Consider the following 23696-nt stretch of genomic DNA (forward strand, 5'->3'; position numbering starts at 1 on the left):
GGATCCAATGTGGGTTAGGGCTATAAAGCTAGCCATTGATATATGCTGGTCTTCGTTCTCTTGGCGTTGCCAAGTACCCCCTTCTAACTAGCCCGACGCCATTATTCCCGTGTGCGAGCCCACCCCAATTCTTTCGGTCCCCTGATTTCCGGCCATCCTTTTGTAAATGTTTACTCTGCTTGATTCTAGTACTCTCTGGACGATTTTGGAACATGGCTAGTCTCATAGCACTGGGAATAGGTGGATTGGTGATATATGTCGCTGTCAAAAGCATCTATCGGTTATATTTCCACCCTCTCAGCAAGATTCCCGGGCCAAAACTCGCCGCTATCACAAGCGGATATGAATTTTATTTCAATGTGATCAAGGGAGGAATGTTCATATGGGAGTTGGAGCGTTTACATGAAATATATGGTGAATTAAACAAGGCATATGCAGTATCATCAGTCTAACTGTTCTTGAGGGCCCATTATACGAATTACCCCTCTTGAGGTACATATCAAGGACTCCAGCTATTACGATGAGATATACACCTCGACCAAGTTCAGACGCGAAAAGGCCGCTGACTTGGTCGCTCGATTCGATCTCAAGGATACTGCATTTGCCAGTATCTCTCAAGAAGACCACCGGAGGCGTCGTGCACATATTGAGAAACACTTCTCCAAGCAGGCTGTCTGCAATATAGAGTATTTGATCTATGAAAATATTGACAAACTGGACAATCATTTCAAGCGCGCCTTGGAATTCCATAAAGTCATCAACCTCGATGCTGGCTTTGCTGGACTAACTTCCGATGTCATTCACAAATATGCCTTTGGTTTCAACAGTGGGAATCTTGACCATGATGACTTCAACTCCAGTGTGAGAGATGGAATCAACGCACTGTTCAAGATCAGCCACGTCATATTCTTTTTCCCGGTCCTTCAAACCATCATCAACTCGTTTCCGTTGTGGCTGCTCGAAAAATTTAACCCATTTGCGTATGCATTAGTGAGCCAGAAGTTAGACCTTCTTCGTCGGACAGAGAAATTCCTGCAAAGCGAGCCGTCAAAATCGACAACCCCCTCCGTCATGGAAGTTATGTGTGGCCCCAGTATGCCGCAGGATATGCGCGACGTTGTTCGTCTCAGCAATGAGGGGTTTTCATTGATCATCGGTGGCACCGAGACAACTGCCCGATCACTATCTATTGCGGCCTTTTACCTCTTGCAGAATAAATCAATCAAGACGAAGTTGCGAGAGGAACTGCGGACGGTGATGCCCACTCCCGAGTCTCGACCAACATGGAGGCAGCTTGAACAGTTGCCATATTTGGTAAGGTCTCTTTGCCATGACGTGATAATACATCTGTCTATGGCCCTGTCATAGATTTAATGACTGATTGTCTTCAAATCCTAGTCTGCACTTGTTTGGGAGACATTACGTGTGTCTACTGGAATTGCAAGTCGATCGCCTCGTGTCGCACCTGATGAAACACTGGTCTACAAGAATCATAGTATTCCTGCCGGAGTATGTGAAGTCATCCTTACTAGCTCCTAACTCAGAATGTACATTGACAAGGAAATATAGACTCCAGTTAGTGAGACCAACTATTTCGTTCTTACTGACCCCGAAATTTTCCCCGATCCGCATACCTTCGACCCAGATCGATGGCTACGTGCCGCTGCGAAAGGGGAGCGTCTGGATAAATATATGGTCAATTTTTCCAAAGGCAGTCGGATATGTTTGGGAATGAAGTATGTTATTCGGACCCTTCTCCCCTGTTCCCAATCTCTAATTGACGTGATGTTGCAGCCTGGCCTATGCGGAACTGTTTCTTGTACTGGCGGCTTTCGTTCGTCGTTTTGACATGGAATTGTTTGAGACCAGCGAAAAAGACATTGCTTTTGCGCGTGATTTTGGGACCCCGTACCCCGATCAGGGCAGTGCCCGCGTGCGAGTTATGGTCACTAAGGTGATCGAGGAGTGAGCCATCACCAGGTCCACAATTCATTCGTTCCAACTGCAACAAGGATGCCGAAGATGAACAAGATCTAGTGTCAAAATATAAAATGCTTTGATTATGACAATCCAAGGGAGATTTTTGAACATTCGACATCGCACAAAAGCCTATGAGCACCGAAAAAGAAAAGATCCGTGGATGTCACATGGTCATCTCCGTGTTGAGTCCGAAAGCTCGTGCCATAGTTTCAAGACCCTGCAGGGTGCCCTTGTCCAAAACATCCTACCTAGGTAGATCCTATCCTTTCGTCATTAGCTATCATCACATTCTCCCCTCCAAAATACCTTCGGATAACCACATCAGAGCGGCCTTTTCTCTCATCGAGGATAAGACAAAGATCCTTGGCTTGACGATTGGCATCCATGAGAACGTGCAACCAGGAACTCAGATTGCCCGCAATTTTACGGACCAGCCCATTTCTTGATCTCTTCTCCTTTTCTCTATCCAAGTCATGTGGTGGGCAATTGGACTATCTACTGACAAAAGCTGTAGAAGCCCAGGAGCTCCCGAAGCTTTCTTTTGCCGGGGCTAGCCCAACCACCACTTACCTGATTGTGAGCTTGGATATTGACGCACCTTTCCCCGCTTTCGCAATCCTGAGCCCCATACTTCACTGGATCCAGTCCGATGTCAAGGTCACCAGCGACGCGACACTCAAGTTTGATCAACCCTTCGTCGCCGATTACCTCAGCCCTGCTCCCCCTCCTATCAGCGCGCCTCACCGGTACCTCTTTTTCCTGTACGAACAGCCGGAACGACTGAATTTCACGGCCTATGCACCTGCTGGTGGAAACAATATTAGCATGTTGAATCGCATACGGTACGACCTTGATGCTTGGGCAGAGGAGATCGAACTTGGTCCTCCTGTGGCTTTCAACTATTTTACCTGCAACTAGATGCGTTTTATCGACATTAATTGGCCTCGTATCTTGATGGAGCGCGGACAGTACGGTCTGGCAGTTCTTTCGGTGATTTATCTTCATTTTCAAATCCAGTGGGACGGCCTAGTCTCACTCATTGCCATCCAATGGACGTTGCTTTGCTTTGCTTAAACAATAATCAACAAATTCCAAACTCAGCATACACTGATTTTCTGTAAACATCCAAGTACACATTCTTGAACTTCTGGTATTTGACTATCAAATATGCAGGGGAGTTCTTGATAAGCCACTTGATCTGGAAATTTGCCAGATGGTTTTGGATATAGGCTTTGCAATCTACAGCCTCAGGCTCCACTGGAATATTCCGTGAGCTTGAAAGGAGAACCTGGGGTTGTCTTTGTTGGTTGTTTGCTGGACAAGGCCATTATCACAGGGCATCAATAGTTTAAAAGGGCAGCCGGCTTCTTCTGCAACCATATTCTGGATTTAATTTCACGCGCCCTTTCCTTCATCTTTGATACTCTTTTGAATATTCTCATAGAGTAGCACGAGTGCCAGTTGGTTTATCGGAGAAGATGGCTTCCAACGAATCAATAGACAATCTGACCGGCATCCTGAAGGGGCTGGTCATCGGTGCCAGTGGGACAATCCCTGGCTATCAACATGGTAAGTTTCCTTCATGAAAGACCAAGAAGAGAGAGAGAGAGAATATGTAGTTCCAAGATATTGTTTGGCGAGTGACACTCCGTTATCTAGGCCAAATCAAGCGGCTGGTCGAAAGATGTGGTGCGAAGTTCGCCGCGTTGAACATTAGCGAATGTACCCATCTGGTGACAACAGAAAATTGTCTCAAGAGAAAGTCGAAAAAGAGTTGGTGTCATCAAGTTTCGCCCCATCTCATCTAAGCATCGACTAATAGGATGATTTCATTCCAGTCAATCGGGCCCAGCAATTACAGGATTGCCAAATTGTGGACATGGATTGGCTGCTCACAAAGATCAAAGAGCATGTTCCGGAAAGTGTTCAAAAGGAGATACTTAAGGAGAAACATGAAGACATCAAGGCCAAAGGCAAAAAGCGTGAGCGAGGTCCTTCGCTCGGGGACGACGAAGGCACTTCTGCAAAGAAAACCAAGGATGAAGAACAGATCAACCTGGAGAATCTGATCGAACTGGTTGACGAGAAATACCCAGACCGGAGTTAGTGCTGTGATGTAATATTCTCACGACCTGGATATCTAACACTCGGTTAATATTAGGTGCTACGCTTTCCGTCTGGCAGGACGATACAGGGCTGATATGGGATGCCACGTTGGTCAGAGCCTATAAGAGAAAATCAGTCGAAGTTGTGCGCATCCAACTTCTCGTTGATCGAAAGTTAGAAATATTCCACACATGGGACTTGCAGTGCCGATTTGGATCATCTAAGGAATCAAAATCAATTGGAGATGTGGGGACCTTCGAGTCGGCCAAGGATACATTCGAAGAGAAGTTCAAGCTGTTGAGTGGTCTAGCCTGGGAAGACAGACATCATGTTCCTACGTCAAAAGGCTGGATTTTCCTTGAATTGCATCATAGGGAGGCTCCCATCTTCACCAGCGAGATTACCACATTACCTGCAAGCGTTGAAAATGTTTTGAGCATCATATTCACAACAGGAACTTTCAAAACCTACCTCGGATTGCTAAACCATCATGGGCGTAGCATCGCGCTCACAAACAAAGTGGATAAGAAGAAACTCCTGATAAGTATTGCAATTTTGGGCAAGCTGATGGAACTCACAAACCCCGGGATGGCGCTTGACAAACATTCCATAATAAAGAGAAGATTGTGCCATATCTACGAAAGCCTGATTCTCACAAATCTGCCTCTTTCTGGCACCAATGATACCGTCAGACAGGAACTGGAATCCCTTGAGCTTTTACTCAAGTTGTACGATGCCAGTGAGATTCTGGAAAGAGAATCCCGGTCTGTCTCATTGGCCATGAGCCAGATATGCCAAGCACTTGGTCTGGCAAAAATGCTCCCAGGTATATCTCCGTTTAGGTCTTACTGATCTAACTTTTTGAATGTTTTGCAAACTACCAAAGCATGAAGCTAACCTTGTTGGTAGTGAATAGAGATTCGACAGAGTTCAAGATGCTCCAGGAGTATCTTGAAAAGAGTTCAAGTCCAAACCATCCGTGTCAATTCCAGGCAAGCTTCATTCAGATCACACTGTGAAAAGCTTAGGCTAATGCTCTCACCTTCCTAGGAGCTCATCGGTGTGTTCCGTCTCGAACGTCCCGGGGAAGCAGAGCGCTTCGCTCAGTGGGAAAAGGCAAACCTTGCTGATATCGGAGACCGACGGCTTCTGTGGCATGGCTCAATGTCTAGTAATTTTGCAGGGATCTTGACCCAAGGGCTGCGTGGCGATGGAATTGTCAGTACCGATGGGAAGCACTTCGTTTCTGGGGTGTTCTTTGCCGACATATCCACAAAGTCGGCAGGATATTGCCGACTGAAAGGGGAAGCCTTGATGTTGCTATGTGAAGTCGAACTGGGCAAATCTGCAGCCCTCTCTCGACACGTTATTGGTGGCACTGTTCACAAAGCATGGCGCGATGCTGAATACATTCACCCAGATTTCAAGGGGTCCAAGGTGCCAGATGTTCACGCGGGGACAGTGACTGCAAGCCATGCCCGGAGTTTTTACCACTCTGAGTATGTCGCAAACAGCCCAGCACAGATTCGTCAACGGTATCTGTTCCATGTCAAAATTGTTTGAACCGTCAAGGACTTTAGGGCGAAGATATCTAAGGAGTTTGATTTGGGAACTGCAGACAGTTGAGATCTTCAAGTTTGAAAGTATTTAGTGCCATACAATACTAAACATTCTCTATTTGATACATCATAGATGCCGGGTAGTAAATGAATTTCTCTAAATCTGTATGGGTGAAAGAAAGCTAGGGCATTGAATATCAGGTGGGTTTGTCTTGGCACTTCCAACCTCCTTGCTTCCCGGGGACCCCTCACACCGCATACACTTGCTACCTACGATTCATAGCTGTACATTTCCTTGTAGCTCTTCTCTTCATTTCTTCTTATATTATCCCTGGGTGTTGTCCAGGTCATGCTTAATTTGTGGACCGCTGCTCTGGCAGCAACTGCTGCGGCGCAGTACTTCCCGCCCATACCAGATGGGTTGAAGGTAGTTGAATCGCAGCATCAAAAGGGAGTCAAGATTTCATACAAACAGGTGCGGTTCTTCCTCTCAAGCTTCTATGCAAGCATTATAGGGCCGGCTATACCATATGATCTCATACTGATCAACCACATAGCCTGGGATCTGTGAAACAACTCCAGGGGTGAGATCATATTCGGGTTACGTGCATCTACCCCCAGGCTCTCTAGACGATGTAAATGTTGATCAAGACTACCCCATCAATACTTTCTTCTGGTTTTTCGAGTCTCGCCATAACCCCAAAAATGCACCGCTGTCCATATGGATGAATGGAGGTCCAGGAAGCTCCTCTATGATTGGCCTCATGCAGGAAAATGGACCCTGTATTGTCAACGAGGATTCCAATTCCACGGAGCTCAATCCTTGGTCCTGGAATAACTATGTCAATATGCTGTACATTGACCAGCCCAATCAGGTGGGTTTCAGTTATGATGTCCCGACCAATGGTACTTTTGATCAAGTCCAAGGTGCCTGGAACTTGTCGGAGTGGGCCGGGGTGCCCGAGCAGAATAACACTTTCTATGTCGGCACGACAGCTAGCCAAGATAAGTCGACAGTGGCTAATAGTACTGCGAACTCTGCGCGGTCACTGTGGCACTTTGCCCAGACTTGGTTCACCGAGTTTCCACATTACAAGCCCCATGATGACCGAGTCAGCATCTGGACTGAGTCATACGGCGGTCGCTACGGCCCATCTTTTACTGCCTTCTTTCAGGAGCAAAACAAGAAAATAGAAAATGGCAGCATCGATACCCCCGGTGCATCACACTACATTCACCTGGATACACTAGGCATCATCAACGGCTGTATCGATCTCCTGGTACAGGCGCCAACATATCCAGTCATGGCATACAACAATACTTATGACCTCCAAACCATCAATAAGACCGTATATGATAATGCCATGGAAGCATGGAGTCGCCCTGGCGGATGCAAGGACCTGATCACACACTGTCGCACGCTGGCCGCAGAGGGCGACCCACAAATGTACGGCAACAATGAAACCGTCAACAAAGCTTGCCGCAATGCCGACAAGCTCTGCAGAAACAACGTCGAAGGTCCATATGTAGAATTTGCAGGCCGCAGTTACTACGACATTACCCACAAGGAACCAGATCCTTTCCCGCCGTCCTACTACTTAGGCTGGCTGAACCAGCACTGGGTGCAAGGCGCTCTGGGTGTCCCGATTAATTTTACTGAGTCAAGCGACGGTGCTTATAAAGCTTTCAACTCTGTCGGAGACTATCCGCGTTCTGACGTGCATGGCTACCTCGAAGACCTGGCGTACGTGCTCGACTCTGGTATCAAGGTTGCTCTTGTCTACGGCGACAGCGACTACGCTTGCAACTGGATCGGAGGCGAAGACGTTAGCTTGCTGGTCGACCATGCTGGTGCTTCTGGTTTCCGGTCTGCTGGGTACACACCTCTACGCACGAACTCCTCGTATGTTGGGGGCCAGGTCCGGCAGCATGGCAACTTTTCTTTCACCCGTGTCTATGATGCTGGTCATGAAGTCCCAGCCTATCAGCCACAGACTGCATATGAGATCTTTTATCGTGCACTCTTCAACCGTGATCTAGCCACAGGCAAGATCAACACTGCACGTAATGGCTCATATACCACACAGGGGCCTGCGTCTACTTGGCATATCAAGAACAACGTTCCAGAGAGTCCGGATCCGGTCTGTTATATCCTTGCCCTGGAGTCTACATGCACCGATGACCAGATTGCAAGTGTGGTCAATGGCACCGCTGTTATTCGTGATTATATTGTTGTAGATGAAAGCTAGAAGTAGAATTGACGCAAGTTTTATGTCCATCATTGTTCAATATGTATCCCATTGGCACCTTCATAAGGTGAAATTTATGAACGTAGGCTCCTCTGTAAGTAACCTCTTGTGTGACCATGTCCTCGCACATTTGGTACCCAATACGCTCTTCACCTGCAGTCAAGGCAAGTCTCTCGAGATGTACCTGGCCAGATGACTTGGTGATAACTCGGCTAATTCAATCATGAATGGCGCATAAGTTGGGTGTTTCGTGTGTTGAACATGATAGAACAATCCGGAGGTTTCACGAGCGGTGACAACGAATGCATCGCATGAAGGTTCGCGTCGTGTGGGTGCGGCCCGAGCCGTTGTGGAGCCCGGATTCGACAGATGGCGGCTCTGAAAACCGGGTCTCGGGTTTCTGCCAAGTAGTTTCTTAGGCTGTAACGTCTTATTGTTAGCACGAGTGTCGGATATGATCCTTTTTATCAAAAAAAAAAAAAAAAAAAGCCATGCTAACACGGTGTGCAGCAAAATTTTCATTTCATACAAAGAATTCCATAAAGGGAAGGTACCATACAATCCCAATCACAGGTGCCTTCCTATTTGGGAACATCGTCACCTACCCCAGTTCCCTCGCTGCCTTCAGTCACTGGGGAGGGTATAAATACCTGCCCCCTCCCACTTTCTTTCTCTTTTCTTTTTTTCCTTCTTCAACTCCCCATATGGATCTTTGCCGCGGCCCAGGTTAGGCTGACACTAGGTAGGACTTCGGTCCCGTCTAAAGGCACGAAGTATGTTGTGGCTAGCCCCTGCAACCTCTGCGGATACTGACCGTACTTTCTTGGGTTCTCCATCGACCATCGGGAGTTTCGTAGTCCGTAGGCCCCTTCTGCTTGCTTGTTCCTTCTCACGTTTGCTTCTTGTTTTGATCTTGTCCTGTTTCTGGTTGTTCCTTCTCACGTCTGTTTCCTGTTTTGATCTTGTTCTGTTTCTGTCTGTTTCTTCTTTCTCTTGTTCCTTTTTGTGTTGTTCGTTTGTTTTGTTCCCTTCTCTTGCCCCCCCAGTTGCACGGGTCCTGTGTGCAACGCCCTGAACAAGACTTGCACCTTTACGTGGTGTTCAGGATAAGTAGCCTTTATGGTGAAACCAAGCAAGTCCTTAGTATCTAGAACTACAATAGAACATGTTATTGGTCAGGTGCTTCGCTAGATCCACGTATCTTGTAGATGTCTCTGTAGTAACCTACCAGCTGTTAGATGTATAAACAACCTTAACCTAGGATAGATACAAGTCTTTTGACGGTACCTAGTTGCACTTGAAGGTCTGTGTTAGGCCAAGTCTTGCTGCATGGCCTCAACAGAAAGGCTCATGTCCTCCTAGCTTTTATCTCAGGTTCCTTTCCTTGCACTTGTCTCATCAACTGTCTGTTGTCACGAGAAACTGACACACATCACAAAGACCAAACTTATCTGGCATTACAGTAAGTGTGCAGAGACATTCGCCAGTGCCCTATTCAACCACACACGGGCTTCTACAAACGTGACACCACGATAAGCATCTGCATCTGAAAACTGCTAACATTTCATATGGTAGACAACAAGCCTCCATGTCCCTAGCAAATTTCAAAATTTCAACCACTACAATGGCATTTCCACACCGGCTCTACTGGCTCTCAAAGCCGTCGCCATTTGCTACTCTTCGGCAGCCTCGACTGTGTCCAAGCGCGACAGGCCGGTTGGTGACATACAACATCACTTCCGAGATGCAGTGCCCACTGTTCGACCAGCTGCGTTGGTGCTTTGAACTGGATTTTATGTGTGGATACCAATCCACATGGGGTCTTCAAGATCATACCAAAGATGGAGAACAGCTCTTTCAGGAGAGCGATGATGCGTCACGCTAGTGCATGGTTTTGTGTGGAACGTGGGTTAATACCATACCCATTGCCTACTACTGACACTTGCTAACTTGTTTCTACCACAATCAAGCCATGGTCAGCCTGCAACACCCACTCAGTCCTCCTCTGACTACCCGAGAAACGAGAAACGGGAAATAGCCGAACCCAGTCTCGACCCTAGCCATGACTGCAATCAACACCCGACATGTCCTTCAAAGTATTCATGCGAACTTAACTCGATCTTCTTGCTAAATAGTGACTGAACATACTAGTTTCAAGGCGAATGAGACGAAATGACATGACGGTGCAACTTCTACCACCCTGAGGCCACAAAGCACCCTTATGTACAGATGGGGTCACCCTGGTTCCAGACTTTACATTCCCTGGCTGGGTTGCAGAGCAATCTTCTGGGGGCAAGGTACATTTGTCGGTTACTTCATCGGGGGCTGATGTGAATGTCTTTTCCATTCGGCCCCCCCGGTGATGTATCTTAAATGCCCCTGAGATCAAGAGCATTTGCCTCTCATTTTCGCAGAATCCCAATCATATCTTGCTTCATTAAAATGTTGCATCATTTTAATCAAATGCCGATGACCTACCTAGCTAGCAGGGAAGTTGCTTGGACTCAAGCTTGCTGCGTAGACCACTGGAAAACTGGCGTTTTGTACATCAGACTAATACATAGACAGTCCTAGCTTGGTGGATCAGGGTGCTTTCTTGCGGGCTACATTCCAGACTCTGTGTTCGAACATTAACGAGGTTGAATCATGATTGTGAGTCAAATTTGCTAAAATTTCCATGCTTTAGAGATCGTCAGCAAGGAACTGGTACGATGAGTACTCCGAAATCAAGAGTATTAAAGTAAAAAAGATGAACAAAAGGTCAACGCTAGTGAATAAACCATCCAGTATCACATAACAAATCATTCTCTCTTATCATGGGCAGCATCAGCACGTTTATTTCCAACGCCAGATGACCAAGCAACACGAACAAGCTGCCAAAGCACCCACATGAATCCAAGTGAGATAGCCACACAGGTACCAAACTCGATATATTTACCTTGGAAGTAGCTATCCCCACCCTCGATTCGTAGTACCGGCACGTCGATCTCCTCAACCAAACGATTACCCGCAGGCTGAAGCTGGTAGAACATGGTTCGCGGACCGAACAAGCCGTCCCAGCCGAGATTTGTGCGGTCGAAGGGGTTCACACCCATCTTCGTCCCATCTTCGGTAGTACAGGCCCAGAAGACGACGGGCCAAGGGACATGGGCAGTGCGGTATCCTGTCTCGGAAGGTGGGAGGTAGCGCAGATGTAGAGGAATAGTGGTGGTCCAGTTTGAGGGGTCTGGTGTGCTAGCCGCGTCTTCGGCTTCTGGTGGAGTTGCTAGTTCAAGAAGCCAGGTGGAGCCCCAGCGCTGAACCACCCAGTCTGGGGCTTCAAGGTCCATTTCGCCTGCTAAGGCACGCAGGGCTACTAGATTGTGTGACTCGAGGAAGAGTGGATCTGTTGTTGCAAGCTGGTATTGATCTCCGAAGATGACGGAGGGGAGGGTGAGGTATGTGTGAAGAGCGCAGGTTGCGTCGATGGGTGCTATGGGTCGTTTGAGGGATGATCGTGGCATGGATATGGACATTGTTGGGTGTAGACCAGTAGGGGAAGCGAAGGAAACGGTGTAACTCGATGGCTCAGTAAGAGGTTGGTGGCGGGAGGGGAATGAGAACATTGTTGGTTCTGCATAAGGGTTAGTCAAGTCATTCCAGGCGATTGGAAATAGAGAAAAGGAAGACGATATGAGAGCCGCCGAGGCTACATACTTAGCTTATTATCCTGTCCGACAACCGCCAACAGCCCACCCATCTTGATCACCTCCGGCTCGAGCCCCCCTCGGCGCCCAAGAGACCGAACTCGACTTGGTCGGCATCGGATGCTGGCTTTTGGAAGTCTTCCGTCCAACCGCCCGTTGGTGGACTGGTCCAGAGCCCGGATACAGTCGATGCGTGCGAAATGCTATCATAGTCGATATCGACCGAGTCTGCAGAGAGGAGAGCATTGGCCCAAGTGTGGCACTCGGCGCCATCTGCACGACTCTGGGCACAGAAAGTGCTTTGAATAAATTCCACCAGAGACTGGATGGAAGGAAGGTGGGTGTAGTATTGTAAAGAGGCCGAGGAAGCGAATCGTGTGGAGAGAAGCGGGGGCGTAATGAACGAATCCTGTATAGCAGATTCGGGTCAGGTCAGACACATGCAAAACAAGGTCAAGGAATATCCCCAAAGGGAAAGGGACAATCGTGAAATACCTCTTGTTCCAAACAACCCTTGTATTGAGCGTCACTTTTGGGCGCGACTACCGTGCGGAGCAGCGTGCACAGTGCCTCCCTATCGATAACCAAATCAGTCAATCGCGCTTCTCCCAAACTCAAGATGTAAACATGAGCTCACGAAGATGACTCCGGCTTTAGCGGTGTATAATTCACATGCAGTCCAGGTGAAACCCGGCTACTGAATGGCGCGACAGCATCAAAAGGCCGTTCGGAGGCCCAGCGGAGGTGGAGCTCATGAGATTGCTCGAGGACAGTACGCAACTAAACATGCCAAATAAACAGGTTAGTGTTGCTCTAGTTTCAAAATACTCTTCAACCAATAATGCCTTCTCACCTCCTTTGGAAGCTCATCCAGTCCGACCGTAATGCGATCCTCCCGCGCGGCATCCAGGTTACGGACGGAGAGGGATGACGCGCTTAACACAGCTTGCTCCGGGTCGAAGTCGGCATCAACCCGCTGGATAAAGGTGATTCTTCGTTTCATGGTAAACAAATCAAGGGATATGGAGTGAAAGAAGAATAGAACTGAATTGATTTCTCCAAAGTGTTCCTCCGCATTCGCTCAATTAGGTTAGACTGCAACTTATGTAGATTACGTTATTTGGTCGATCTGCCCGTGAGGTCGACAGTGTAATTCATACTACAGTAAGATGTTAAGACTAGCTCGCTAACTCGACCAACTCAACAGGAGATTATTGAAGTACCTTTTACAAAGGTTCATGTCATTGTCATTAGATACGCCAACCCGTCTCACCCCAAACGCCAAGTATATGCAATTAGATTAAACCATTTCAAGGCAGCACATCCCGGAGAATGTCTTTTTGGGAGGCACTCAAGCTAGTGGGGAAGGTGACGTTGGCCCGAACAACCAGGTCGCCGCGCTCCTTGGGGTTCTTAGAGCTCACCATACCTAGACCGGGATAACGCTCTTCACGGCCGGGCTGGGTTGGACCGGGCTTAGACACGCGAATTGACTTTCCATCAATGGTGCGAACAATGCGATCCCAACCGGTCAGTGCTTCCTTCAGGCTGAGGTCGACCGTAGTGATAAGATTGTCACCAGAGCGCTTGAAAGTAGGATGATCGATCTGTAAGGAGGTGTTAGTTTTAGTTCATCAAATATGCTTATCACTGTAGCCAGGAGCGAGCTCATACCTCTTTCACGATCAGATGAACATCCTGCCGGCCCCCTTCTTCCTGATCGCCAATATTTCTGTACTTGATTTTCGAGCCAGCGCGCAGGCCAGGTTTGATATTGGCTTCCAAAGTCACCTCCTTGGTAGTGAGCTTGCCCATCTTGTCGAAGGCTTTGCTCTTTGTCTTGACCTTCTTAGAGGTACCGGTGAAGATTTCCTCCAAAGTTAGGGGCAGGTCTTTTTCGATTATAGTCGGCTCAGGTGTAGGTGCGCGCTTGGGTTTCGCGTATCCAGGACGGGCACTACGGAAGCCTGCGCCGCCGCCACCGCCGCCCAGTCCTCCTCCAAGCATCGAGATAAGATCTTCATCGTCCATGTCCATACCACCCATGCCGCCGCCCCCGCCCCCGCCCCCGCCAGCCTTGGCAAAGTTGCGGAAGATGTCGTCTGCATTGCTGAAACTGAACCCACCGCCGCCGCCGGGGCCAGTTGAGAAATGGAACTTTCTGCTTCCGCCTCCGGGCATGCCACCACCCATGCCGCCGAAGTTGAATCCTCCGGGCATGCCGCCGGCTCCGCCTCCGCCTCCCCCTGGCGGTGGCGGAGGGGGCCCGCCGCGCATCAGGTACTCGAGTCCGAACTGGTCGTAAACCTTGCGCTTTTCGGGATCGGATAGGACCTCATAGGCTTGCGATACTTCTGTTAAGGGATTGTTAGTCATGTGTGGCAACCCGAAACTGTGCGGGGTAACATACCTTTGAATTTATCAGCAGCATTGGGATTGTCCTTGTTCTTGTCTGGGTGGTGCTTCAAAGCTGCCTTGTGATATGCTTTCTTAATCTGATCTTGTGTGGCATCGGGCTTGACGCTCAAGGCATCGTAGAGCTTGGTCTCGGCAACCATAGTGCGGGGTAAAGCTGAGTCTTATGTGGAAAGAGCAAAAAGAAAATGCGGTTCACAAAAGGTCGTTAACAAACTGGAGATGCACACTTCTGAACGGTGATTCCTGATGGAAGCGGAATCTTGAGAAGAGAGAGTCGGTGTGATTTGATGGTCGCAAGTGATGTAGAAAAGTTGAGACTGAAAAGTGGAGGGATTAGGGAATAAAAGAACCTGGAAACACACAGGTTTATGTGAAGAGAAGAAAACGGAGTAAAAGGCCAGCCCGAGTGTACTTGAATGTCAAATGTCAGTGATCCAGTCTCCAGGTGTGTGACGTCAGGGATTAAGTCTTGACGTGTGCGACTTTGGAAGTTTCGAGAAGCTTCGATATATAACCCCCCTCTGCCTAGGTGAATCTGCGGTATTTAGAGGCTTATTTTGTATTATCACTCTCAACATCACTTTGCATTCTATGTATATATCTACAATTCCACCTTGTTGGTGTAGCAACTAGACATTTGGAGATACCCGTGTCTATCTATTCTCCTCAATTTATCCCACGTTATCGCTCCACATTTCATATTGCTCTGTGTCATAACCGGAATACGATGAGGATGGAACCCAAAGTGAGGAACAAGGAGCGAGAATAAACGGTATGGTTTTTGGTATGTCCCGATTAGGAAGGAGGTCTCGGTACTCCCCGAAGGCAAGGGCAACTACGAATTTGTGGGAGTACCTAGGTAGAAGGGTGTATAGTCAGACTTCAAATCCCCATCTCCGGTAAAGGCCATGGAACATCCGTCATTAAAAATTGATCCAGATCAAAGTTCTGCAGACTAGGCATGTCAATCATCAAGTCACCCAGCCACGAGAACTCTGCGTCTGTTACCGACACATCTGGCGCAGTTTGCTCATGCCTTTGACTCTGATCGGATAACACGCTCTGTGCAATCTGCCTATCGGTCTGGTCATCGGCGGGCGCCGCAGCAGCATTGACCCGCAAAACCTCGGCAAGAGCACGGGTATCATCTTCCTTTCTTCGTTGATGCAACGCAATAAGTAGGTATGCTGTTGAATATGCCTCACGCATAGAAGATGTATCGTACGCAGTGAGAACTTCACGCAGAGTCTGCATCGCGTCGGCAAGCAGCGCTAACGCAGCCCGATTGTCGATCGCTAAGAGCGAGCAAACGACCTGAAAAGGGACGTTGGCAACTTGGTGCCAGGGACAGGTCGAGGCAACCATTCCTCGTGCTGCGCGGAGTCCACGGCTAGCCAGTGCAAGGACACGCTCAAGGAGATTAGAGGATAACGGACCGTGTGGATTGAGAGCGCGGAGACGACGAAAGATGCAGAGCATCAGATTGCATTGGACTAAGATTAGGGACGGTTCGGAGTAGAGGAGGTCCAGGACGGAGGTGAGGGCTGTTTCGAGTTCCGGTAGATCCTGTGGTGATGATCCTGTTGGATCGAGGTTTTCGGAAAGTGGCAGGAGGTGGAAGAGGTCGGCGCGTGGGCCTCGTATTGGTGCATGGTGTGGTGGTTTGTGGGATTCGGGCGTCTTTGTAGGGGACAGGGCTGTGGCGCCGTGAAGAATAACCCGGGAGCGGCCAAGGTCAAAGGATATCCATGTGTTAAGGTGACGAGCCATGCCAAAGAGCCTTTGCCGGGTTTCGGGATCGCTGGTGCCCTGGCTTCCTAGATCGCCATTTTGGCTGCCGTGTGTCTCGGGCAGTGATTGAAGCAGGCCTGCTGCTTCTGGATCAGATGTTTCAAGGTGCAATCCTGCAGCCTCGATGAGATGCATCAGGGTACAGCTAGCCATCCATGCGGCATGTGGTGAAGCTGTCATGCGTAGATATGCAGCACGCAACACCCAGCCTGTCACCATGTCGACCGAGGGTATCTCCGCTGCGAGTATACACTTATCTAGTAGAATGCGTGCAGTCTCAATGAGTCTAAGCTCCATTGCTATGATCTCGCGCCGCGAAAATAGATACCCGAAGGCAGCCACGCCACATAGTACAGCGTCATAAGGTTGTTCTGCGGAATCAATAGGAGGCGAAGATTCCCAGCGCTTTGCGATTCGAGTGAAAATCATTTTACGGTCCAAGAATGTATAACATGAATCGACCTTCTCGAAGTAAATCGCTGCTAGTCGCCGCATCTCTTCCTGTGAGATGATTTTTGTGATAGTCGTCGGCGTCGGGGCTGTGACAGGAATCGAAGGAAGTGCCGAAGATACTGTTGGCGATGTCCGCCTCTCGCCAACATTCCAGGCAAACAATTGCAATCTTGGTGCATGCGCTGGGTCGATTTTCAGCCCAAGCTTGCGAACAAAGGCAGCGCCAGAATTGGCCTGTAGGGAATGGGTAACGCCCTCTGAACTGCTCGTACGGTGGGCAGAAGTCTGTACCGTAGGGCTAGCTGCGGCATTAATATTTTTGGGGGCTGTATTGGACCAGCCATTTGTAGGTCGTTCATCAAGCAGACTCGTATACAGACTATGGGATCTGGCGCGTTTCTTACGCGCACTGTATTGGCATTCCGCACCAGTTTGGGCGCAGGTGCTACAAGGCTGTTCACCTGAACATTTGCGCTTGCGAGACTGACACGAATTGCAGGCTAAACGCGAGCGCTTGCGAGGCGTTGACTCAGACATATCTGGAAAACTAGGAGCATCGCGAGGGGTTGGATGGGGTATTTGGTGCCAAGCAAATTAGACATCTCCCCTTTCCAATTTCAACTACAACATCGATGTACGAGATACACTTGCTGTTTTCCTCTCTTCGCCATTCATATCTCGGCTCAATCATTGTATTTGCTTCCATCCGGATATCTCATCATTCCCTCAATTTCTTTCAGATCTGGCATTCCCGCCGGCCCTGGCATATACTGAAGATTATCCCGGAGGGTTGTGCCATTCCACCATATTTCATTCTTGTGCAGCGCATCCATGATCATCGGTGCGTCGATGTACGTGCGGATCTCCACCATCTGACCACGATCCCAGCGTGTGAACCAGACATTGATGATGTCAAAATTGTCGCCTGTAGTGGGTCAGCAACGCTGAAGATAGGAACACCTTCTTACTCACCGGAATTCATCACGCCTTTGAACTGAATCTCCTCCACCGACCATTCAGCATTACATCCGCCATAGATTCCCTGGGGGTGGATCTCAAACAGATCTGCATGGTCAAAAAACAACATACTGACTCGACGCAGAGCATTTACATAGAAATGCATTAGGTCGTGGTAGCGGCCGGCGATCGGGTGATGCCCGACAACGGTGAAGCTGACATTTTTGTGGATCAGCGTGAACAGCTTGCTCATGTCTTTCTCGAGGTGTTTGAAGGAGTCCCAGATATAGTATTGGGACGCATATTTGCAATCTGTAGATGGGTTCTCGAACCTAAACCCTTCTCGGTCATGAGGTATTGGGTCATCTACAACTCCAGTGCCATTACATTTTCCATCTGGGTCAACAATTCCAGTGCCATCATCACATCCTGACTTCAGGAGTGGACCCTGGGTCCCGTCTTCAAAGGTCGAAAGAACGGAGTGTCCAAAAGTCGCCGAGGGCAGAAGAAATGCCAGTAGAGCATAGGATATATATTGAGATAGAATCATTGTTTAATTTCTGTAATAAGAACACAAGAGGATACTTGCCCTGATTGTTTTGGCTGTATTTGGTTTTTATACCTGCTGCTACCAAAATTCCATTTCTCGATAATGTGCCGCGGTGTTGCCCTTGGACGCCAACGTTGCTTCCTTTGAGCACTGCGCTGCCACCCTGACCCTAAAGGGACCCCATATGTGACACAAATCCAACCTACCGAGATTTTCCAATTGAACGGCGAGTTTGCCACACAGGAGACCTATCGATAATTGAGCACCTCCTAGTGGCCAATGGCGTTCAACCTGCAGGACAACTCAATGTGCCATTTGGTGGGGCAATAGTACGGTGTATGTTGTACAGTCGACAGAATCCCAGTCAAATATCCTCGAGATGATTCTGCCTATCTTTCAATTCGATGTTCTATAGATGAGATGATCCCATTGAAACTGGTAAAGAATTCTATGTGCCTGATTGATATCATTGTCCGGGCCGACCTCGGGAAGGCGGCAATTGGATGAGTCAGATATTTCCCAAACCGATAGCGGAATATTGACGCGCTCCGATTGGCTGAGTACGGCAAAGTCGGTGAGAGCACGTGCCCACGGAGTCGGACATGAAAAACTTCTTGTTTCCCCTTCTTCTCCATTTTCCTTCACTACTCCAAAACCCAAAACCCAAAATTTCCCCATGTTCCGCTAAATAGCGACCCTCCATCTTTCTCTACCATACCCTGACTGCCCACTGCTCAGTCGCGCTTATGTGTTTGGCACCCTCGATCTTCACCTCCCAGGACTATATCTCGGACCACCTTTGGAAAGCCAACATTAACTGAATAGCATAAAGCTTTCAAATTACAATTGTCACATATAAGAAAAAATGATCTCCAACCTCTTCAAAGCGATGCCTCCTCGGGCCGCCTTCGCCTCCATGAAGCGACCTGTTCAGGCTCGCTTCATGGCCACTGTGCGTCAGCGTGCCGCTATGGAACCTGCTACCTTCACCATCCGTGATGGTCCAATGTTCTCTGGCAAGTCTTTCGGTGCCCGCTCCAACATTTCTGGCGAGGCTGTCTTCACTACCTCCCTGGTTGGATACCCCGAATCCTTGACCGATCCTTCATACCGTGGCCAGATCCTGGTTTTCACCCAGCCTCTGATCGGCAACTACGGTGTTCCTTCCGCTGAGAAAGATCCCAATGGACTTTTGAAGTACTTCGAGTCCCCCAATCTCCAGGCAGCTGGTGTTGTTGTCGCCGATGTCGCCGAACAATACAGTCACTGGACCGCTGTCCAGAGCCTGGGCGAGTGGTGTGCTCGTGAAGGTGTTCCTGCCATCTCTGGTGTCGATACTCGTGCTATTGTCACCTATTTGCGTGAGCAAGGCTCTTCTCTCGCCCGTATCACTGTTGGCGAAGAGTACGACGCCAACGAGGATGAGGCTTTCACTGACCCTGAGCAAATCCACTTGGTGCGCCAGGTCAGCACCAAGCAGCCCTTCCACATTGCTGCTGCTGATCCTAACTCCCACGTTGCTGTCATCGACTGTGGTGTGAAGGAGAACATTCTCCGCAGCTTGGTCGGCCGTGGTTCCAGCATCACTGTCTTCCCCTTCGACTACCCCATCCACAAGGTCGCCCACCACTTTGATGGTGTCTTCATCTCCAACGGCCCCGGTGACCCAACTCACTGCCAGGACACTGTCTACCACCTCAAGCGTTTGATGGAGACCTCTCAGATTCCTATCTTCGGTATCTGTCTGGGTCACCAGCTCCTGGCTCTGGCTGCTGGTGCCAGCACCATCAAGCTGAAGTACGGAAACCGGGCTCACAACATTCCCGCTCTTGACCTTAGCACCGGTCGCTGCCACATCACTAGCCAGAACCACGGTTACGCCGTTGATGCTTCGACCCTTCCCTCGGACTGGAAGCCTTACTTCATCAATCTGAACGACCAGAGCAACGAAGGCATGATCCACAAGTCTCGCCCTATCTTCAGTACCCAGTTCCACCCTGAGGCCAAGGGAGGTCCTCTCGACTCATCCTACCTCTTCGACATCTACTTGGACTCTGTGCTCAAGTACAAGAACAACCAGGCTGGCCTTTTCCCCGAGCGGGACAGCCGTCCCAGCCCTATGTTGGTTGACCTGCTCGCCAAGGAGCGTGTGGGTGTCCAACCCACCATCGGCCAGCAGAACGTGATTGCCGCTGCTGCCCTTGCCGCTGCTGCTTAAGTATATCAACCGTCAGTAGTTACAGGAGTTATGGTTTTTGGAGGTTCAATTGGTTGTTTGGGTGAATATCTTCTTCGTGTATTTCGTTCATAGTTTCATGCATGGTATATGAAATCAACAGCATTAAAACAATAATTTCATATTCAAGGTCTTTGTAGTCGTGTCAATATTTTCATCATCGCTCTCAGCCCCTAGATTCTACTTGGCCACTATGGATACCACATCCTCGTCGGCAACCATATGCGACAATCCTACCCGCTGCGGAACATGTCTCGCGCTCGCTCCCCACACCATCGCATACTTGAAAGTGTCCTTGATTGTACGATGAATCTGGTCACAAACATCCTCAATGGTGGAGTCCTTGCGTACGATGAGCGCCTCATCGAACTTGGGTTCCTCTCCCTTTCTATAGATACGGACATTATGAGATATGCTAATGAAAGTCAAAGTGATGGATATATCATACCGTTTTGTGTAAAGTCGCATTAGTTGCAGTTCTTTCCAGATGCGTTCGACAACATCTTGCACGCCGAGGTCAAGTTCACAACTCATGACGGCTGTGTAAGGCTCGCGGGCAAGGGCATCAAGGAATTCGAGGCCGATGGCGTCGACCTTGTTGTAGACGTAAAGGCTAGCAGGGAGGAAGAAGAATTAGCATTCGCCAGTTGGATATCAAGTGTCGATCTTACCAGCGGATGTACTTCCGGTGGTCCTTCATAATCACATCGATAAAGTCGTCGATCGTAGCTATAACGGGGTTGCAATCAGTAATTTGGCCTTCTTGTTGTATCAAGCACCACAAACCATTCTCATCTCGAACGAGTACTTCGCAGTTAAGGATCTTGTAATCACGGAGCACATTGTAAACCATCTTTTCATCCAGATTCTTTGGGGGCGTGGCAAAAGAGATCTTCATGCCACCGGCCTTCTTGATTTTCAGGTAGATATTACTGTGATTGTGTCAGTATCTGAGTGCATACAAAACTCGGACAAGTTAAGACATACGGGGGCTCCTTGTTCAACCGAATGCCCACAGCATCCAGCTCGGCCTCCAGCAAGGCTCGCTGTTCGGCACGCTTTGTGGCGTCCAAAACCATCAAGATCAAATCACTTGTCTATGAGTATGGCTTATTTTTAGTTCATTGTTCCATCAAACAAGTTAGCTCGCTCACCTTTGCGGCCGAAATGACCTGGCGACCACGACCTTTGCCCTCGGAGGCACCTTCAATAATACCCGGCAAATCCAAGATTTGAATCTCAGCACCACCATACTCCAGCACTCCGGGAATAGCTGTCAAAGTGGTGAAAGAGTAGGCTGCAGCCTCACTCTTGGTTTTGGTGATTTTAGACAGAAATGTGGACTTTCCGACAGAGGGAAAGCCAACAAGAGCCACTCGGGCATCGCCGCTCTTGCTGACATCGAATCCCGCACCGCCGCCAGAGCCAGCACCTCCCACTGGCTCCAGAAGCTGGGCTCTCAGCCTGGCAAGCTTTCTGGAAATGCTGTCAGTCTATGTTTGAAATAAAGTCAGGGGATTAAGACTATACCCTTTCAATAGACCCAAATGGTATTCTTTGAGAATTTGGAAATTAGATTAGGTCTTTCTTTAATCGAAAGAGCGTCTTACCTGTGGCCTTGTTCTCTGTAGGTCATTAGCGGGGTGATATCAATTTAGGTCTGAGGATAACACTTACTCTGCGTCCGACGCATCTCATCCTCGATCCTGTAAAAGATCAGCAAATTGAGACACCAACAATGAGCAAGAAACTCACTCCTTGATCTTCTCCGTGATGTTCACCATTTTGTCGGTTTTTGAGGCTCGTCGCCTGCAAAATCACTAAATATTTTCTCTGATGCTTGTGCCTCCGAGAGGGAAATGCCAAATCCCGCCGACGTGGGAGCTTGCCAAGCCTTATGTAAGCACATCAATCGACGGCCCAAGACGTCGACCTTTTTTGAAGCTCAAGCTCAGCCTTACAACTCAACCTCTTCAACACAAACGCGATCATGGCAGATACGTCGGTTGCCGAGCCACCAGCTCCCATTTCTACCACCCCCGAAACCCGTGACGCCAACACTGAAGAGATGATTGTGGCAACAACCGACGCCGTGGTCGACACTCCGCAAGGAGATCAACAGCTCCAATCGGTCAAAAAAACCAAAATTATTCGCAGAAAGAAACGCCCTGCGAGAATACAAGTTGACCCGTCAACTGTCAAAGCTGAGCCCGCGCAGCAGCCTGGACTTGACTATAACATTTGGTACAACAAAAGTGGCGACAACGACGACAAATATGGCCTCAGCCAGCCTGCGCCTAGTCGCTGCAATATTGCGCGTGACTCGGGATACACTCGCGCTGATCGCATTCCAGGCTCATTTTTCTGGTAAGGAAATCCATCTTTGATGGCTTTCAAGGCTTTCGTGGCCATCTTGCTGATCATTTTCCATCTAGCATACATTTTGCGCGAGGTGTTTGCGTAAAAGGTCAAGACTGTGAATACCTCCATCGTCTCCCGACGATTCATGATATGTGAGTGTGATTCCCATGCCATACACGACTCCAAGTTTCTTCCGCTTTGTTAGACTTATCGAATACAAAACAATCCAGCTAATCAAGTTATCTATAGGTTCAATCCGAATATGGACTGCTTTGGTTAGAATTGCTCACAACCTTGCTTTTGACAATTGAAGACTGGCCACTGACTCCAGACTACAGGGAGAGACAAGCACAGCGATTACAAGGAAGTGAGTATCCTGTCTTTTTGAATGGAAGCTGCCACTTCAGTATGAAAATATGGCTAATATTTGAAATAGGATATGTCCGGAGTAGGCTCGTTCACGCGCCAAAATAGGACCATCTACGTGGGTCGGATTACGGTTACGTGAGTACCTCAAAAACATTATACCCCATCTTCTTGCTAATAAATATCTAGTGATGACATTGAGGAAGTGTGCTCAAGGCATTTTGCGGAATGGGGTCAAATCGAAAGAACCAGAGTCCTTACCGGACGAGGCGTGGCTTTTGTGACCTACTCGTCAGAAAGTAACGCGCAGTTTGCGTAAGATACCTCTACCCAAGCACTATATTTGTACAGAACTAACACATGGCTACAGTCTAGTTGCGATGCAAAACCAAAGCCTGGACCATGAGGTAAGTTCAACATTTCAACCAGCAAGATGCGATATATGATAAAGATACTGACAAAAAGTAGGAAATTCTCAACGTACGATGGGCAACAGTCGACCCAAACCCAATGGCACAGAAGCGCGAGGCACGCCGCTTAGAAGAGCAAGCTGCCGAGGCTGTGCGCCGGGCTCTTCCCGCAGCTTTTGTAGCAGAGATCGAAGGTCGAGACCCAGAGGCCAAGAAGCGGAAAAAGATCGAGGGAACATTCGGGCTACAGGGCTATAACGTTCCAGATGATGTGTGGCAAGCCAGAACCCGGCAATTGGAGGATGCGAGCCGGGCCGCTCAGCTAGAGGCGCCCGAACAACCGATGATGATTGAGTCTGCTCCGGTTCCGGCACAGGAGGAACAGCCACAAAGTAATAGCATCTTCTCGAGCTCTGCTGTTGCCGCACTACGGGGTCTTAATGCTGGAGTAGTAACGACACAGGCACCAAAGGCTACTGGCGGGCCGTTGGTCGCCTATGGCAGCGACGATGAGAGTGACTGATTTACGTGCATTTTTTTGCGGCACATAAATCCATCATGATTGCGAAGTTTT

General features: G+C 48.8%; 12 protein-coding genes across 12 annotated transcripts; 7 read left to right on the plus strand and 5 right to left on the minus strand.

Moving 5' to 3' along the window:
- Positions 1 to 212: 212 nt before the first annotated feature.
- N7500_007155 (cytochrome P450) lies at positions 213 to 1969 on the plus strand (the record flags this gene model as incomplete). The annotated part of the gene is made up of 5 exons (XM_056678299.1): positions 213 to 414; positions 464 to 1314; positions 1399 to 1509; positions 1570 to 1736; positions 1795 to 1969. The coding sequence occupies 5 exons, from the start codon at positions 213 to 215 to the stop codon at positions 1967 to 1969; spliced, it is 1506 nt and encodes a 501-aa protein (XP_056533299.1).
- Positions 1970 to 2364: 395 nt separating this feature from the next.
- Positions 2365 to 2898, plus strand: N7500_007156 (YbhB/YbcL family Raf kinase inhibitor-like protein; the record flags this gene model as incomplete). Its single annotated transcript, XM_056678300.1, has 1 exon — positions 2365 to 2898. The coding sequence occupies one exon, from the start codon at positions 2365 to 2367 to the stop codon at positions 2896 to 2898; it is 534 nt and encodes a 177-aa protein (XP_056533300.1).
- A 560-nt stretch (positions 2899 to 3458) lies between these two features.
- N7500_007157 (putative poly(ADP)-ribose polymerase PARP) lies at positions 3459 to 5649 on the plus strand (the record flags this gene model as incomplete). Its single annotated transcript, XM_056678301.1, has 4 exons — positions 3459 to 3549; positions 3819 to 4082; positions 4142 to 4854; positions 5137 to 5649. The coding sequence occupies 4 exons, from the start codon at positions 3459 to 3461 to the stop codon at positions 5647 to 5649; spliced, it is 1581 nt and encodes a 526-aa protein (XP_056533301.1).
- A 345-nt stretch (positions 5650 to 5994) lies between these two features.
- Positions 5995 to 7894, plus strand: cp1 (putative carboxypeptidase S1; the record flags this gene model as incomplete). Its single annotated transcript, XM_056678302.1, has 2 exons — positions 5995 to 6120; positions 6203 to 7894. 2 exons carry the CDS (start codon positions 5995 to 5997, stop codon positions 7892 to 7894), a joined length of 1818 nt encoding a protein of 605 aa, XP_056533302.1.
- A 1624-nt stretch (positions 7895 to 9518) lies between these two features.
- N7500_007159 (uncharacterized protein) lies at positions 9519 to 9779 on the plus strand (the record flags this gene model as incomplete). Its single annotated transcript, XM_056678303.1, has 1 exon — positions 9519 to 9779. One exon carries the CDS (start codon positions 9519 to 9521, stop codon positions 9777 to 9779), a length of 261 nt encoding a protein of 86 aa, XP_056533303.1.
- A 916-nt stretch (positions 9780 to 10695) lies between these two features.
- On the minus strand, positions 10696 to 12583 carry N7500_007160 (uncharacterized protein; the record flags this gene model as incomplete). Its single annotated transcript, XM_056678304.1, has 5 exons — positions 10696 to 11507; positions 11677 to 11989; positions 12076 to 12154; positions 12218 to 12360; positions 12434 to 12583. 5 exons carry the CDS (start codon positions 12581 to 12583, stop codon positions 10696 to 10698), a joined length of 1497 nt encoding a protein of 498 aa, XP_056533304.1.
- Positions 12584 to 12890: 307 nt separating this feature from the next.
- N7500_007161 (putative DnaJ domain protein Psi) lies at positions 12891 to 14138 on the minus strand (the record flags this gene model as incomplete). The annotated part of the gene is made up of 3 exons (XM_056678305.1): positions 12891 to 13187; positions 13255 to 13934; positions 13991 to 14138. The coding sequence occupies 3 exons, from the start codon at positions 14136 to 14138 to the stop codon at positions 12891 to 12893; spliced, it is 1125 nt and encodes a 374-aa protein (XP_056533305.1).
- A 742-nt stretch (positions 14139 to 14880) lies between these two features.
- Positions 14881 to 16779, minus strand: N7500_007162 (putative C6 transcription factor; the record flags this gene model as incomplete). The annotated part of the gene is made up of 1 exon (XM_056678306.1): positions 14881 to 16779. The coding sequence occupies one exon, from the start codon at positions 16777 to 16779 to the stop codon at positions 14881 to 14883; it is 1899 nt and encodes a 632-aa protein (XP_056533306.1).
- A 146-nt stretch (positions 16780 to 16925) lies between these two features.
- On the minus strand, positions 16926 to 17749 carry N7500_007163 (uncharacterized protein; the record flags this gene model as incomplete). Its single annotated transcript, XM_056678307.1, has 2 exons — positions 16926 to 17167; positions 17215 to 17749. 2 exons carry the CDS (start codon positions 17747 to 17749, stop codon positions 16926 to 16928), a joined length of 777 nt encoding a protein of 258 aa, XP_056533307.1.
- Positions 17750 to 18614: 865 nt separating this feature from the next.
- On the plus strand, positions 18615 to 19967 carry cpa1 (carbamoyl-phosphate synthase (glutamine-hydrolyzing) CPA1; the record flags this gene model as incomplete). The annotated part of the gene is made up of 1 exon (XM_056678308.1): positions 18615 to 19967. One exon carries the CDS (start codon positions 18615 to 18617, stop codon positions 19965 to 19967), a length of 1353 nt encoding a protein of 450 aa, XP_056533308.1.
- A 198-nt stretch (positions 19968 to 20165) lies between these two features.
- N7500_007165 (uncharacterized protein) lies at positions 20166 to 21769 on the minus strand (the record flags this gene model as incomplete). The annotated part of the gene is made up of 10 exons (XM_056678309.1): positions 20166 to 20373; positions 20434 to 20598; positions 20657 to 20714; positions 20772 to 20917; positions 20973 to 21082; positions 21140 to 21461; positions 21516 to 21540; positions 21596 to 21610; positions 21663 to 21691; positions 21741 to 21769. 10 exons carry the CDS (start codon positions 21767 to 21769, stop codon positions 20166 to 20168), a joined length of 1107 nt encoding a protein of 368 aa, XP_056533309.1.
- A 167-nt stretch (positions 21770 to 21936) lies between these two features.
- cwc2 (active spliceosome conformation promoter CWC2) lies at positions 21937 to 23645 on the plus strand (the record flags this gene model as incomplete). The annotated part of the gene is made up of 8 exons (XM_056678310.1): positions 21937 to 22352; positions 22421 to 22498; positions 22596 to 22621; positions 22685 to 22713; positions 22783 to 22850; positions 22902 to 23027; positions 23083 to 23119; positions 23181 to 23645. Coding segments are annotated over 8 exons (1245 nt in total), but the record flags the coding sequence as incomplete, so codon positions are not given.
- Between the last annotated feature and the right edge of the window lie 51 nt (positions 23646 to 23696).

Source organism: Penicillium coprophilum (genome assembly GCF_028826855.1).
Source record: "Penicillium coprophilum strain IBT 35676 chromosome Unknown utg000004l_segment0_segment0, whole genome shotgun sequence".
Lineage (NCBI taxonomy): Eukaryota > Fungi > Ascomycota > Eurotiomycetes > Eurotiales > Aspergillaceae > Penicillium > Penicillium coprophilum.